The sequence below is a fragment of the Pipra filicauda genome, unplaced genomic scaffold (assembly GCF_003945595.2).
Source record: "Pipra filicauda isolate LSUMZ 115617 unplaced genomic scaffold, ASM394559v2 scaffold64_size3178608_pilon, whole genome shotgun sequence".
Taxonomy (NCBI): domain Eukaryota; kingdom Metazoa; phylum Chordata; class Aves; order Passeriformes; family Pipridae; genus Pipra; species Pipra filicauda.
Genome location: NW_024104809.1, coordinates 2,682,587 through 2,699,963, shown reverse-complemented (window position 1 = coordinate 2,699,963; position 17,377 = coordinate 2,682,587). Strand labels below are relative to the sequence as shown.

Genomic DNA, 17,377 nt, shown 5'->3' with positions numbered 1-17,377 from the left:
CAAATACTTAGATTCTTAATGGCTATATACATGTCTACACAGAAGAGATTTAAGAACTTACTGTTGCTTTACTTATTGTAGATCTAAAAGGTCTGTATTTGTTGTCCTCACAGAGAAGCATACACATTAGCCACTTTCCATATTTAATACTCAAATACCCCTGTTTAACAACTGAGTGTAATTTTCCCTTTTTCTCCTTCTGACTAGGAAAAATATGTTGTATCATTCTGTCAACATTTTCATAATAAAAAATATGATGTTGAGAAGTCTGGAATTTATGCAGAAACCCCTTCTATAATTTGACCACTTGTTAATTCATTTTGACCTTTCTATGAAAGCTTACTGTGGCTCACCCAAAAGTACTCAATGGAATCAGTCTAAATACCAAAATACTTACGTTAGGAAGTCACTGGCAGTAGGTTCTGATGATCCGTAGTCAGCTTCTTCACTCCAAAGACCAAAGTCACTTCCATTTACAAAACACCTTTAGGGAAAACTTCTAATTGATTCAGAGAATTCACACAGTATGCAGCTAAATGCATTCTGACAGAACAAGTTATGTTCAAATTGTACTGGTTTATTTACAACTGTAGTTTATAAACAGTAGCACAAACATCTTTACATGAAAAAAATCTCATTGCTGAAGTAGGCACAGAGTCAGAGACTCTTGAGGATATTTTCAGAAGGGATTAGGAAGAGGAAAATGTAATACAACAGCTGCTGGGCAAAACTATAAATACATGAGCATTGGCCCAGGTGCAATTTCATGCAAATATCTTCAACAGTTCAAGTTCTATTGGTGTTTACTCAGATACTAAGAAGGAAAAAAAAAAAGGAATTAGTTCCGGAATTAAGGTGCCCTAGCTTGATTCCTAGTAAAATAACTTAGAATAAGTGTTTTTTATAAAGGTCAGTTTAACTTATTTTATCTCCTGATGAAGTACCAAATCGTAGGTTTTGACAGAAATACTCAGAAGACTTCATGCAGCAAAGCTAATCCCCACTATCTTTATTTAACAGTTTTTGATGATTTCCTATCAGTCTACAAAGATGCTATGCCTTGTTCATAAGAACCTTCCTGTTCTGAGCTTTTCACCATGAGAACTGTTCATGAACAAGTGGAAAGCTGATGATAAACAATCACATAGTTGCCATTAATTAATTTAGAAGTTGTTACTTAAAATAATTTACACAAATGCTTGAATCAATGAAGGCAACAGGTTAAGAACATATTTATCACAGGCATAGCACTGGAATCTCTTCACTTAATTTGTGTGAATTCGTTTTCTTGTTGTCAGCATGTACTCACTTTTGTGCTGAACTGAAGGTTTTTAAACATCTAAATGTCTCAGACATTTTGTTTCTGAGGCACAAGGTAACTTGTTTTCAACTGTCATATTCTGTAAAGAAACTTTAATTTCAATGCACATATTCATCTTTGCATGAGAAACAGCATCAATCTATGAAATGTAAAATTCTGCTTAATTAAAAAAAATCACAATCCAGTAGTAAAAACTACAGTTAATATTGGTATTTAGAAATAACCCATACCACCAATGCCAGTTACTTTACCAAGTAGTTGGTAAGACTTAAAAAAAAGTTAACTTTACAAATTGCTTGTATTTTTTGCATTTATTTGCAGCCCAAACTGGACTTTACCATTTTTAATGAGGAAACAGTATTTCTAAGATTTGTATCTGCTCTGCTCATAAACCTAAGTCTTTAATTATCTTTGATACTACCCAAAATCAGATTTATAGACCGTAGGCATTTACTTTCAAGGGACAGTAATTTAAAAACCATTCTGTTTTCAACCGCTTCTCTGTATCTCACAGTGGTTCATTCCTTTAATACACTTAATGTGAACCCAGCTGCATCTGCTTCTGCAAAGATGCAGATCACTCCCATTAAGGCTGCATTAAAGTGAAACAAACTGACCTTTATAATAAACATTTCTTCAAAACCAAGAAGTTATAATAAAAAAATTAAAAAACCGTTTCAGAAATTGATAATAATTTACCCTATCTTAAGCCTGCTACTCAGGCACTTCCACCAGCAAACAGAAAAATTCTCATAAGTTAGTATTCCGTTGGGAAACAGTCAGCTTGTGTCCACATAAAGTATCTTAGTTGCTTCTTCTTTATAAACTGGTCTCTACAAAGTCTTTAGTTACTAACTCTCCAAGGCATCCAATACTTTCATGATCTGTTGTTTTATGGCTTTGGTAGCATCACCTGCATTTGGAATCAAATACCTTAAAAAAAAAGATTAGAAAAAGGCATCAGTAATTCAATATAAAATTTTTAAGCATAAATTTCATCATTCTTTTGATTCTTTCTCTGGTTAGGAGGAAGAGATGAGGGGAATATATTAAAATGAAAAATACTGAGAAAATACGATTTAATTCCTGCTTATACTATGAAACACTTTCTGTTTGTGAACCTAGAATTGCTGAGGAGCACTTCACAGGTAATCTTGGAAAGGAAATGTTCTTCATTAATTGACAGTGGTATAGGTCAGGCAGTTCAACATCTCTACTGTCTCACTGAAGCATAGCAGTCCTTGCTTGGCTTTTTGTTTTAAATTCCTATAAATAACTCTAGATCAATCTGCTCCAGCCAACAAGGTGGTGACAAAGTAATTCAACAAACAGAAAAGTTTTCTGCAACGCTTTAATTTATCTTTGTCTGGCCCACTACCAAACTTCCCTATTTAGGTAGGAAACTCATCTCCCACCTCGAGAGAACGGAGCAGCCACTGCACACAGTTGTCTCCAAGGAAAAGGATAAGAAAATGTCCAACTGATGTTAAAACAGTGCCAAGAAAAATCAGGCCACACCAGTGGAAAGAAGCCTGACATACCTAACTTTCAGGAGTTCAGAGTTTTGAGGTTAGGCTTCTGGACTCCTAGTACAATGCACAGGAAGAGTGAGATGCCTAAAAACATGATCCCATAGAAAAATGACCACTCTGTTAAATCCCATTCTTCACAAATCCCTATTTTAGCTGCAGATGGTTGTCCACTTCATTTTTATTTAAGACATATTACAAAAAGAAAAGACTTGCACACATCCCATCCCCAACAGCTGTCATTGTAGTTCCTCTCTGCTGGAGGAAAGTAAAGGCTCCTTTTTCTGCTGGCAGATCTTTTTTTCTAGTTCACATATGAATTACCTATTCCTAAATAAAAACTATTACTTTGGAACTCAATTCTGGGAATTACAGCATGCCCAACTTCCAGCTGACAGCATTCCAGATACCATTACTACTTACACCCCTGCTACTGAGATGGCTTACCTTTCAACTGCCAAAATTTCTATGCCTGAAGTATTGCTATTTCCATATTTAAAGGTGATCAGTTCTGGGTGTTTCTTCTTGGACGTGATTTTGACTACAGAGTTGAGTGCCTGTCGAGACTGTATGTAAGCCAGACCTTTTCGTGATGGAATCTCTCTCAAACAGTACATATGAGTTGCTGTTACTAGGAGATGACTTGAAGGAAAAGAAAAATACAAATTAAATTTGCTAATGAACTAAGTATCAGGTATTTAGAAAGCTAAATTTTACAAATAAGCTAATGGAGAGAGCTAGATAAAACGATTTCCAAATCTAAGAAGTAGTTTTAATACTTTCATAATGTAGAATTAGAAAGGTCTACAAAATACTTCAGATTTTCCTTGAGTACTGTATCATAGCCATTTTTTAAAATGAGCATGGCATCCTTAACAGCATACAAAACCAGAGTGAGCAGTTACCATGATCACCTCAACACAACAGCCATGAGTTCTATCAGCAAAGATCACAACCACCAGTAACATGTCAGGCCACACACAGAGTACAGAAGGTGCCTCCGAGCCACTCTTTCACCCTTCCATCATTAGATTACTAATCATACATCATAGAAAATAAATCTAAAGGGAAAATACTAATAAAAGACAAGAACAGACCATGATGCAAGAGAAATCCTGTTGTGATTTTCTGTTATGCAGATTCAATGGTATGTGTGCTGTTTGGGGAAGTCAAAATACAGCGAGCATCATTCTCTGCTCTTGCAAGATCAGCAAGGTCACTGAATCTTAGGGCAAGATGGGTGCCAAGTACAAGGCATAGAGAAAAGCAGATAAGAAAAAATAGAACCACAAGTACTTGGGTCTAGCTGGTCTTGAAAATAAGCCTATCTATATTGAACATAGTTTTCTTACTGTCTTGTTCTGCAAAGCAAAACTTCATACTAGGTTTTATACATAATTACCATTCTATAACACTGCAAAGATAAGAATAGGGATATAGTGGTAACATTTTGTTCTAGGTTGTTTCGCACTTCCATTTCCTAGTTTAATATAAAGAATAACTTAATTGACCAACATTTTTCTTTAATCAAGACAGACATTTTCATTAAACTTCGGACTAATTTCAGTACCTGGGAAACATATGACCATTTTCTTTTACTTCATTACATGGAAAGTTATACTTCACATCAGGTTTATTTATCCATGTTTGGATGTTGACGACCTCTTTTCGATCATCGTCTGACATTGAGGAGCTATCAATTTCATCTGTTTTGAAGGGAGGAGGTAAAAACATAAAAAAAAAAAAAAAAGAAAGTATTTTTACTCACCACCAGACAACTTTTCAATTCACTTAAACCCAGAGGAGCTACACTGGTTCAAACCAAGGTCCACTTAGCCATAAACAATTATTCAGAGGGAAGAAAGAAAAAGGCAGGTGTATCTGATAAATTTTCTCTCAGCAAACAATTATTTTTAGCTCGGGGGATATCTTTGGCTGGTCCAATTTGTCTATTCAGTAAAGTTTCATGGATTTCTTTTACATGAACTTGTCCAGAAACTCCTTGAAGCCATGTAAACCTTTTGCATCAACACCACCAATATCTTTTGGCAAGGGGTACCAAAACCAAACCAACTACAGTCCAGGAAAGTCTCCTCTTGTGGCTTCTAGTTTCTTGTACAAGAAGAAAAAAACACCTGTTGATCCCTTTCAAGGCCGGGTATTATTTTTGTGGACCACTTTTCCTTCATTAAAGTACCTTTTTCACATAGCAAAACTTCTAATATTCAGTTATGCCTGTTGGGAAAGCCCCGCTCAAGCAGAGCCACCTAGGGCAGGCTGCAATTATTAGAGCTCATGGCAATTATTTACTACAAAAAACCTCGGAACACTAAAACTTCACAAAAACAATTACAGAGAAACAGGTTCTTTTTTTGCATTCTTCCGTTCCAAAATAATATATATTTCACTTCATATGTGCTGGCTTTGCTTATTCAAATCATTGCAGCAATTCTGCTTACTTACTAAGTCTAATAGTCTTTTAAAAGCAAATGTAAGTAGAACTTAGCAAACAACCACTACCGAAAACATGTTCTAGACAATCTGTCTTTGAGGAGCTGGTTTTCTGAAAGCACACAGACTTTCCCAAACACTATTATGGATGCTCAAAGAGCTGTGCAAACTTAATTATACGGTATTTGGAGAAGCATCTTGTTAGTGCTAAAGCTTCTGCCTGACAATTTAATTTTGCTCCTTCACAATTTTTATAGCAGACGATGATGAACTGTTTGTCATCAATCTTATTTAAACAATTCCAGATCCTATGACTCTCTTTCATTAATCTTCCTAAATTATTTTGCACGTCAAAGATTCTTAGACTAGTTATTTGTTTCTCCCATGGAAGCTGAGCATACCTTTTGGTCACAGAATGGTTACTTGTGAGATAATGATGATTGGGAGTGAGCTAAAACTACCAGAACAAAACTAGGACAACAGCAGGTCTTCAACACTCTAATGTTAGCACTGGTCTCAAAAAAACCCAAACAAACCTTTGTGAAGTGTGTGGTGTTCCAGTTTTGCTTGTAATTTTTCAATCGGATAAAAAAATTAAACAAAAATTGCATGGTTTTTTTCCCGACAGTATTCTGCATGCATATCAAGAGAGGAATCAATTATTAATTGATTCAATGCTGAAAAGCAAAGTCCAAAACACTGAAAAGGTGTGCACACATTAGCCATATTAAGTCTAACTCCAACTATATTTCAGATATTCAGATCATTATGTTAACTGCAAATACTAGATAATCAAATTGAGTTATATCAGCAACATTAGGTCCTTTATATTTTGCTTACTGTAGTGAAGTAATAGAGGTACAACTGTCAGTTTATGTGTACAAGACCAGTGTAGAAAAACACATCTTTTCTACAGAAATAACAAGTAAAAACAAAAAAAAAATCCACTAAACCCATGCATTTCCATTTCTTCCTGTTGGCTGTTTGGTGCCTACCACGAATTATTTTTTATTTAGTCTGCTTCTATATATTTGAAGAGGGTTGGTCCGAGGCACCACCATAACAAATACGATGAAGGATAATAGTTAGAAAAATGTCACATTGCAAGACAAAGGTATAAAATACACTCTTATGATTTAGCCCAACTTAATAATTTTGTCTAAATAAGATAATCGAGGTAAGAGGAAAATCTTCTACTGTACCAGTATCGTACTCTTCTTCATCCCCGATGCTGAATACCGGTTTCACACCACGGTAGGGTTTTCCTACTCTGTCACTGCTGCTGACATGTCTGTTGGCAATGAAAAGGGCAGGAGAAGACATGGGATGGGAGAAGAAAAGTAACTTTCAAACTGATGGTATGACTTCTACAATAACATATTAGCAAAATGCAAACACAGCTGTGCAACAGAGAGGGACGAGAGAATTTCATGAAGCTGCCCTGCAAGGAAGATGTGTGACCCATCGAGCAGCTTGGTTAGTGAAAGCACGTACTTCAGTGACGTGGTGAGGCTGACTGATGTAACAAAGAAACTGAAAAGAATTACTGCTTTGTTGAAAAAAGGCACTTTCTTACATGACAACATACACTAGAGACCTGCAAACTGACAACATGCCAAGTTTCTAGCGTGAAACTGAAATATATCTGGGCAGTCAGCGTAGCTTCACAAGGATGCCACATTTGGATGAAGGGAAAAATAAAGATGACTAACTAGTATGTCAGGAAGGTAATTTTTCTTGTTAATTCTTTGAAAATAACGAAATATCTTGAGAATTTCAAAGTGGGGTTATTATAAAACATCCACTGTAGTGTGAACTTTGACTTCCTGTCCATTACTTTGTCCAGCACGAGTCAAATCCTGAAATATTTGGTCAAACAGTTCCTACTGCTACAATTACAGCATCACTGTGATATTGACCTCAAAAATCACATCTCTATTGCTTCTACAGATCATATGAAATGACAGAAACACACACAACTGAGTCTTAATGTTTGACAGTAACAGCTGCAAATCCTAAAATACTTTAAAGCTCCAGCTCAGAATGCTATGATTACACGGTCACAGCTGAATTGTTAAATGTTCTTGCCCTCAACCGCTGACAACACCTGAAAAATACGAGAAAAACCTAAAGGTTCAGAAAGCCACAAAACAGGCAGTTGCTGAAAAAAAAAATAAACAGTTCATGATTTTAGTCTCTAGAACTGGCAACAATAGTGTAAAAAACCCAGAACCAAACCACCACATGCCTCTCCCTTCCCCTATTTCAAAAACCTCCTTCCCTATAATGTGTATTTATGTTTCCTATTAATTTTAAGACTTGTTTCCTGTTTTAAGTATATTCACAAACTCCAGTTTACATGCTACTGTAGAAGCAAACTAGACAGGGAACCTTTTTAGTGCTAGACAGGGAATCTCTTTAGTAATAGGTAAACTAATACTAGTACTTAGGTATACCTGAAAGTAGAATTGAAAGTTAGAAAACTACATTTTCCATGGGTTATATTTACTGATACAGACAAAATGAAAGGAAAAGCTAAATAGAAAAAAAACCAACAAAACATAAAATGCAGTCTATAATGGAACAAAAACCAGACATATAAAAACATGCTCATTAGTGTTTAAGACAATAAGCATCAATGACACTGACAATTCAAGAGGGCATTGCTTCTATATGGAGGGTTTTGTAAATATGCTTTAGTAGCACATAACCAATTGAGTAAGAAGCAGCACATATAAATAGTGTCAAATTGAATGACACAGAAAGGATCTAAGAGAAGATCTCACTGGTGTTTATAAATTGAAGTTAGTCAAGACAAGAGACAATAAGCAGCTACTTTATAAAACCCTGGTAACAACTTAAACTAGAAATGGATTTCCTTTAAGGTGTTTACAGGGAAAGCTATTGTTACATTGTTACAAATTGAATGCAACCTCCTTTAGTGACAAACCTGCCAAATGAAACCTACTAGAGATAAACACAAAGTGGATCTAATTGAATGGATGGAGAAAAAATGCCATTCTAGGGTTTTAAGAGCTGCAATTTTAAGAAAATGCTCCAGTGACATAGAGTGTGAACTAATTTATTACTGCATCTTCCCAATGAAAGAAGATAAGCAATAGAAGTGAAAGGAGTAAGCAAAATAACCAAAGTAAAACCTCAACATATCAAAACTTCTTGGTTACAAATACAGATTCACGTGTCTTTTGAGTTATGGAAGAATCACTGAAGTTGGAATTTTAACACTTTCTTACCATATTCTAGAAACTGATCAGGTAAATGTGGGGTAAGATCCCCATGATCTTTAGGATTTCTAAATTAAGAAAACATACTATGTGCTCTTGGGCTATTCCCACCTTTTTTTTTTTAAGTAGAATACCGGTTAACATTACTATTGGTTTTGCTCACACAACACCATTCTGCAACACTTATGGGCAAGTCCCATCTCAAATTATGTGCAAACTACTTGAAAGAAAGATTGGTCCAAAATCCTTGAAAACCTAAATAGCATTTTGAATCCTCAGTAATTCATCCAGCATGAATCTTCATGCATTTCAGTGTATGAGGGTCAAATGGTACAGAGTTCCTAAAGTATGCTCAAAGTTCTGAAGTGATTATGCACGAGCATAACTCTTCATTTATCACAAGCAATTTTACACAATATCAATTCACAACTTTTATTTCTGAAATAATTATAAGGCAATACATCTGAGACAAATGTGAGGGGCCTCCACGTTTACATGAAATGCAGTAGTTATGTGAACAAAATGAGGGAGATTTGCAAAGCATATTTACTTATTAACTCAGCATTTTTCTTTACCCAGTAATGAGCATGTCTGTTTCTATCAGCATGTTCTACCACCATGTGATAAGAAGCACAGAAATTTGAGATTTCCAGACAGAACTTCCATATGGGTTCCCTGTCATATCTAAGCTCTAAGGATGCTTTATGAACAGTTTATGTTCCATACTTGTCTGTCTTGTTAAAACTTTAAGTCTTAATTTGTTCAGTAATTGCTCCTGCAGTCTTCTACTAGTACAAGTAATTAATAAAATGTCGATAGGAATGACAAGTAAAAAAAATTCTATACAAAGCAATAATAAGGAAGAGAACAGAAATAACAAAGCAGAAACTAAGAGAAGAAAGCACTGCCAATACATTCTTTTTTCTTCCTTTAGTCTCTTGACCAGTACTTGTAAAAAGCAATAGCTTTAATATATTAAAAAAAAATATATAAAAATATGCAAGCAATCTTGTCAGTGTAACCAATGCTTACAAATATTGTGATGCCATGCTCAATACAAGAAAGGTGGTTTTAGTCAGACTGCTTAATTATCAAGCTTACCGCTCCAGGCTTGCTCTGTCTGGCCAGGAAATATTGAAAGGTATTCTATAGTACATTGGGGCAGAGGACAGAACAAAGAATTAAAAAAAAAATGCAAAGGAAAAATCTAGATAAATAATTGAAATTCTCTATATTGGCAATGTATCTTCTTCGAGGACGATGCTTATAAATAAAAGCAATGCTTCATGACAGCTACACACAAGGTAGAGAAATATTTGTAAAAAAATCGACTAAAAGATGCATTTTCCATGCTATGTATGGCTTACATATAAGCCTTATTTGATTTCACAAAATGACTTGGGTTGGAAGGGACCCTAAAGACCATCTTGTTCCAACCCCAGTGCAATAAGCAGACACCTTCTCCTAGACCAGGTGGCTCAAAGCTCCATTCCAGCCTGGTCTTGAACACTGCGAGGCGTGGGGCATCCACAACTCCTCTGGGCAACCTGTTCCAATGTCTCACACCCTCACAGTAAAGAATTTCTTACTCATATCTAATCTAAATCTACACTCTTTCAGTTTAAATCTTCACATTCATTCAGTTTAATTCTTCACACAACAAAAGCTACTACCAAATGTTATTTAATATTTTTTCGCCTCTTAATACTAATTTAAAAAAACATTTCCAACATGAAAAGGACTGATCTGTAATTTTTGATTAGGTAAAGATGACTAAAAACTACTGTTCATTTGGCATGTATTTTAAATCCTGCTATCAAAGAAACACTAATTCTCTGAGATTGTTGAATATCAATGTCTTGGCAACATACAACTTCAAATACTGGACTTTAAAGAACTACAACAGGCTATTCATTTAAAGCTTTGACAGATTTTATTCTTGTACCTAGTTAAGGTAAGTACTTGGAATAATGAATTTCAAATTTGAAAGTGTCTTTTAACATATCTGTACATTCTTGTTCCTAGCTGCACTTGAAGATACAAAAAACAAACAAAGGTGAATTCTGGCTTTGAAAAGCAGCTTAACATCAGAACTTGAAAAATCAAGATCTTCAAAAAAGTTAACCTCAGATTGACAACATGCAGCAGCCAGAAAAATCAAAACAGAACGAAACCAACCAAACAAAAAACCCCCATCCATAATCCTGCTGTCATTAATTCATTCCATTAGAGTCAGGATGGACAGGAACTGAAATAAAAGTGAAATCATTCTTCGCTTTTAGACTGAATACAAAACCAACACTCTAAAAGAAGTCAAACTAACCATACAGCAACAAATTCTAGATAAGCATCCAAGAGAAAAGGCTTCTCACACTGGCTTTGCACTACTAAGGCAGGACAGTAGGGTTACCAGGTCATGATAAAATTGTGAAGAGGGTAGAGGTAGAAAATATAAAAACTGAAACTGGAAGACAACTTTTTTTCCTAATTAGCCCAGTTTTCACTCTTACAAAATAGCCATATGGAATGGGAAGTCATTCCTCCTCATGCCTAATTCCCGGTGAGATATAAATGACGTACCTGTCCACTGGAGTAGATGTATTTTCAATAAAACTAATAACTTTTTCTTTCACGTTCACAGATTTAGTCTTCAAAGCAACCGTCATTTTATTCACCAGGGACTTAACTCCTTTTCCATCACCTGAACCATTAGGAGCATCACCCTGTAAAAGTAACTCCTCTCAGGATTAATCATATACAAATAATGTTATTTCATTTCTTAGTTTATTAAGAAAGGAAACAGACTACAAGATAGTAATCTACTTTTTGCTACTCAGCAGAACATTAATTACAGAATTAAGTATTTCTTTAGAGTTCTGTCAAATAACAGCAATGACATGTATCTGAAGTAAAGATGATCCAATAAAGAAAGCTTGACAAACCATATTACTGAGCACTCTGCTATGTAAATCTAGAGGAAGGAATCCTATTAATGACATATTTAATCCAAATTAAGAGCCAGATTTTATGCATAACGTATCAGTTGTAGAAAAGATAAAATTTTGAGCTTTGCCATGAAATTTTATGCCATGTTATAGTAATTTATTCACTGAGTGAATAACAGACAGGAAAAGAGTTATCTATTACATGTATTCTGCCAGAGTGACTGCAAGCAAGTTCTTTTCTACAAGCTCTTCCCCTCAAGAGAATAAAAATGTTTAGGTTACCTCTGATTAGACAGTGAATACAGTTTGAAATTAAACATACAACTGTAAAGAGTCATGACTTGCAGTAAGGCATTTTATAGCACAGAATGAGGAAAATGAAGAAAAACTTCAGTACACCTGGGGCTTCCATCCCACTATACCACTTGGGCTTAAAATTCACTTACATCAACAGAGTTTATGCCATTTCTTGAGCCTGAGGTACTAGCAATCCAGTGGCCATATCCACTTTCTGGTCCTTCCACATTGATATCTGCTAAGTGCTGCTGGAGAGCTGTTAAAGGGCCATTAAAAACATTCAAAATTACACTGGATTTCATCTGTTGATGAAAATATTGTATATACCTGAGACTAATGGGTAACAATTTTTCTCCACGTGATTTAATAAAACAGATTAATTCAGATACCACTATAATAATTCCTGGTTTTTCTTTCACTAGTACAAAGGCATAAGGATAATCTTTATTTTAGTAAAGTAAACAGCAGCAACTAAAAACAAATCACTGCTCTGATCTTGAAGGCAGCTCTTATGACACTGCATGTATTGACTAGTAATGCCTCTATAATCATATTGTAGCACAGATCTCTCCACTGCTGTAGAGCCTGATGATTTCCAGCAACATAAACTGCAGAAGTATGAACTTCATAGAGTCTGCAATCTATGGGGGCTAAAACATCAAGAATGATAAGTTAGAAGAAAGAGGGAATTTCCCCATTTCCTGCTTTAATTTTTCTCCATTCAGAAATTTGTGCAAGTGCACAGTGTTCACTTAACAAAACAAAACCTGACAAATGAGACCTATTTGCTACTCATTTAGATGATTTTTAGCAAAAGCCTCACAAAAATATCAACAATGACAAGATAGCAAGTTTTCTCAAGCCAAAGTTCATTATTAATAAGCTTACCCATAAATCCTCCTTTGGCAATGCTTACATATTCCTTATTTTTCTGCAACAGAAAAGACAATTTTGGTTAAAACAAAAATCTGTGGAGTAAGTTTACAAGTATGGTAATGAAACATGGGTTAGTTTGTTTAATAAAAACTGTAAACTTGAGTAATGTAGAAAACAGTTAAGGGGAAAATGTTTTGTCATTTTTTATCAATGATACACGCAGAGACATTTTATCTCAGCTATTAAAATCAACAGCAGTTTAGTTGTACCTGTAGGAAGTGTGCTAACACCATGTTCATGTACATATCTTCTTCTTCCCTGCCACTTCCCATGAAGCACAGATGTTCCCCACCAGCTATGGAGCCAGACTCAATAGATTGTTTTTGTGCTTCTAAAAGGGATTTTACAGACTGTGCAAATTCTGATGGGTTTTGAAGCATCTGTGGAGCAAACAAACAGAAATTGCTGTTTAACACCAACATACTGTAACATGAGTTGTGAAAAGAAACAAACTTTGAGAATGGATATTATTTGTTGAGCACAAATAAGGCAACACAAGAACTGTACAAGTCACACGAACACGAGACCACCTGATTGGAACCTCATGTTCCGTAAAGAACACTGAGAATGGTCCTTTTCTTCCTCACTCCACCTTGTTCTCCCCAGGAAAGAAACACAACTAACATCTGTTAGTTTATTTTTGCAGGCATCAAATAAGAGAGGAACGAGTCTTTGCAACTTTCACATTGCATTAATTTGGTAATACAGCAGTGGGACTGGTTTCTACATTTACATATGCTTAAACACAACATGTTCAAACTTTACACAGTTGAAACCCTTTAAAATGCGTAGAATTTCTAGGTGCCTGAAAGGTTCTCTTCTTGTCTCCCCACTAAGCTTTTTCTCATTTATTTATCAAGAATTGGGAAAAAAATTACCATTGGGAGTACAAGGAGATATCTGTGATTCTTTGTACTCTCAAAAAATTGAGGCTGTGGTCTCCTGAAGGCCTACTATGATGCAAAAACATGAGTTGCTATAAGAAAGAGATGGAGAAACAAAGACTTTCTCAATTCAGGTTAAATTTTAACCTGCATTTGTGGGGAATTCATAAGGAAATTCTGACCTGTAACTGGACTGGGGAGGGGAGGGAGGGATTCTCATTATCTAGCCTTTACAGTGGATTGAATGATGAAGTTCAGTCATAAACACATAACCTAGCCATCAGTAAGTCAAGTTGAATATTAACTGGGGTCTTCCTAGAGCCAAATGCTGCTGCTTTATAACCTCACTACTTTCTCTATCTATCTATAAATGAGATGGACTCCAAAGAGCTTTCTTTCCCTGTTGTCTGTCCTTACAGTAAATTTTGTGTACTTTGCACATACTCTGACACTGCCAACTCTCCCCTACTAAGCCACGTCCCCAAGTACCACGTTTACAGATCTTTAAAATACCTCCAGGGATGGTGACTCAACCTCTTCCCTGGGCAGCCTGTTCCAATGCTTGACAACCTTTCTGGTGAAGAAATTTTTCCTAGTATCCAACCTAAATCTCCCCTGGGGAAACCTGAACCCACTTCCTCTTGTCATATTGCTTGTACTTAGGAGAAGAGACTGATACCCACGTTGCTATGACCTCCTTTCAGATAGTTATAGGGTGTGCTAAAGTCTCCCCTCAGCCTCATTTTCCCTCCTGTATAATTGTATTTGTGGAAATAATACTGAATAATGCATACTTTTAATTAGAGAGGTAAAGATATTAGATGTAGGACTGAACTTCTTAACTAAGTAAGGTATAAAAGTCTTTTGTGGGGTATATACATTCCATACATATTCCATAGACTGCAAAGTAAAGTAAATGAGGATTAATCTAAAAGTGAAGAATACACTGTTATAGTCAGCTGAAGGGGAAAAAAGAACAGAGAAAAGTATGACTGAATGTTCAGTTCTGACTTCAAAATCAAATGGAAAGTGCAGCAAAATCTTTATTGAAGTTATTAATCAATAGTACACCTCAGTCCCAAAATAATTGCACTTCCTCTCATATTCTACTGCAAAAATTTTAAAGAAGCAACCAAATCCTTTTCGAGACATACGCTCCTTAAAAACAGACTGTGGTAGGACTGACTGAGACAAAAAAAAGACAAAGAAAAAAAAACGCTTCTTGTTAAAATTCATGACACCTTTTACTGGAAAATGATGCTAAAAAGAGATTTTTCCTCCAAGCAATGACTAGTCTTTAGTCTGTATGGGTTTCCAGTCCTAACCAAAGAATAGGAAGTCTGGAATCCCAAATTCTAATGTCATAAAGGACTAAACTTGGTAAAATGATGGTTCTACGATCTCCTTTAGAGAAGCTAACTTTTGAAACCTCATCACATAGCTAGACACTGAGTCCATAGACTAAAGCCTATACTAAGGATACTTTATTTTCAAGACAGACATTTCTCTCTCCTTCTCTCTCAGGACTCAAATATCAGTGAAGAAACAAAAAGCATACGAACCAAATCCGAGTCTAAATGAAAGGCTGTTGATAAATGCCCAGCATTGTATTGCTCTGCAGGACGACAATCCACTACAAAGAACCTTACTCCTTCCTGAAAGAGAAGGATTTGGCCTGTTACAAAATTTTAAAATTGTGTAATTATTGACATAATTCAATTACATTTTAATACTAATTCCAATACTACAGGAACTGCTCGAAGGGGCTAACAGCTGTTGAAAAATCTTACTTCATTTGATTAATCTGAACTTCTGCAGTTACCAGACCACCAGCAGTATTCTAGTAGTGGCTTTCCATTAATGCATCAGCTTGTGCATGGGAAAGGATCACCCAAGTGCAATACACACAGTGTAATTATCTCTCCTCTACTGAGAACAAACAGTTGGTACGAAGGCACGCATCAACAAGACAATGCAACAGTCCACTACTAATCAGCACAGGATAGTTTTATATCCCACTGATTTAAACAGGATATAAAGAGATGCTTAACTATATTTGGACTAGAAAAAAAACCCAACAATGACAACACTGGGCCCTGGAAACTGCTACAAAAAGTCAGTAGTCAATAAGAAACACTGTAATCTAACTATACTATGATCCATATATTGGTCTTCAACACTGAAAGCCAAGTCCCTGCATCTAACAATGTCTGCAATTAACTACTACCAAAATAGCATTAATCAATTTTATTTGTTCATTTAAACTTTTCATTGACAAAAGACAACATACTCAAAGGTACCGAGAAGCGGGTTTGAAATTTTCCTCTCCTGTAGGCTACATGTGGAAATTCAAATTAGTGAGATATTACTTTAAGCTTACACTCCTCAGATTCAAATCACCTGTATTAAGCTCTAGTTGCTACAGCACAAGTGCACTGAAGTCAGCAGATCATTTACAAGGGAGACAACCTCAAGACAAAACCATTTTTTTCTGAAATAGCAAATATATATTTGTGCTGTTCGCATTTAAAAATATTTGTCAGTAGTAAGTGATTCTTTTCCTTTTCTATAAAGTTGGGGTGTGAAGGTTAATTCGGTATACTGACTCCTTGTTGCTGATTTGCTTGAAGAATCTCAGACACAGAAACTGCTAGACAGAGAGCTTGGCTCAAATCTGTGTCATCATCTTTGAGGCCCAGCAAGCTGCTGCCAAAAAGACTGTGGTTGTCCTAATAAGGCAAGAAAAAAAAAAGTTAACTGGAGCCATTGTCTTTAGATGTGAAAGTTTAAAATAAAACTATATCCACTAAGTCACAAACATTAAACTTGACACATGCTTATCCTATCCACATAGTAATCATATTTTTGATTAACTGAAACTGAAAATCCTGTCAGGGTCTGAACTTCCATTAAAAACATGCTTGTTCACCATTTTGACCACACCAACATGATGAAGTGCCTCTGGTGTTTGTTTTGGTTTGTCCCTCAAAAAAATCTCACATACCTGTCTACAAGGATCAGAGAAAGTACATACAAGCCAAAGGCAATGGCTACCAAATATTTAATTTCATTCAGTGAAGTCAGATATCTTGAGTAAGGAAGAGCTGCAAAAACAGTGCAGGTGATAACAGCTTTATCTCTAGTAAGCAACCCTTTCCTCTTTGCTATCACAAGTACAGCCAGGACTGTGGTGCAGTCTACTACACTGCAATTTGTCAAGAAACTTCATGACTTCTTACAAGAAACTGGTTTGCAAAACAAGGTCATCAGTCAGGAAGTAAGAATACTGCAGGGAAGCTTCTCTCCAAGATGTTTCACTTAACCTTCTTATCTTACAAAGATCTCAACAGTAACGACCATCAGAGTAACAACATGAAAAAATTGTTAAAAAAAACTGCAGTGAAACATTCAAAGTTAGTGAGTGCTTAAACAGCCACCAAAAAGAAGAGAATTTCAAGATTACTGTTATTACCTTCCTGAAAGAAGCTGGAGTTTTGCTACAGTAATATTGTGCCAAAGAGAAGAGATCTTCTATATCCTCTAAATCAAGATTGGCTGGTGAAGTTTCTAAGAATTCTGAGACAGACAAACAACGTAAGTGTAACACTGTTTCAGACATAGAAATGAAGCAACACACATATTTTCAAATAGTAAGAACACTTATTTTTAATAAGGCATAACGTAAGCTAGTTTATTGATTCAACATTAATATTGATCCACTCTCTAGATGGAAAGAGAAGACATAGGAAATACTCCTTATCCATAGGAA

The 17,377-nt window shown here is 35.6% G+C and overlaps 1 protein-coding gene across 3 annotated transcripts in view; it reads right to left on the bottom strand.

The window, feature by feature from the left end:
* Window positions 1-556: 556 nt before the first annotated feature.
* Window positions 557-17,377, bottom strand: part of TBC1D23 (TBC1 domain family member 23) — a 30,479-nt gene continuing 13,658 nt past the window's right edge. The window contains exons 8-19 of one of the 3 annotated variants that reach the window (XM_027727514.2): window positions 17,081-17,184; window positions 16,215-16,337; window positions 15,171-15,263; window positions 12,934-13,104; window positions 12,677-12,719; window positions 11,938-12,044; window positions 11,127-11,269; window positions 9,648-9,692; window positions 6,504-6,592; window positions 4,421-4,556; window positions 3,298-3,492; window positions 557-2,254 (exon numbers count right to left, since the gene is read on the bottom strand). In XM_027727514.2, coding sequence (XP_027583315.2) covers window positions 2,173-2,254; window positions 3,298-3,492; window positions 4,421-4,556; window positions 6,504-6,592; window positions 9,648-9,692; window positions 11,127-11,269; window positions 11,938-12,044; window positions 12,677-12,719; window positions 12,934-13,104; window positions 15,171-15,263; window positions 16,215-16,337; window positions 17,081-17,184 — 1,331 coding nt within the window. In that variant the 3' untranslated portion in view covers window positions 557-2,172. The remainder of the gene's footprint in view (window positions 2,255-3,297; window positions 3,493-4,420; window positions 4,557-6,503; window positions 6,593-9,647; window positions 9,693-11,126; window positions 11,270-11,937; window positions 12,045-12,676; window positions 12,720-12,933; window positions 13,105-15,170; window positions 15,264-16,214; window positions 16,338-17,080; window positions 17,185-17,377) is intronic. The other 2 variants (XM_039388430.1, XM_027727515.2) reach the window with 2 other exon arrangements.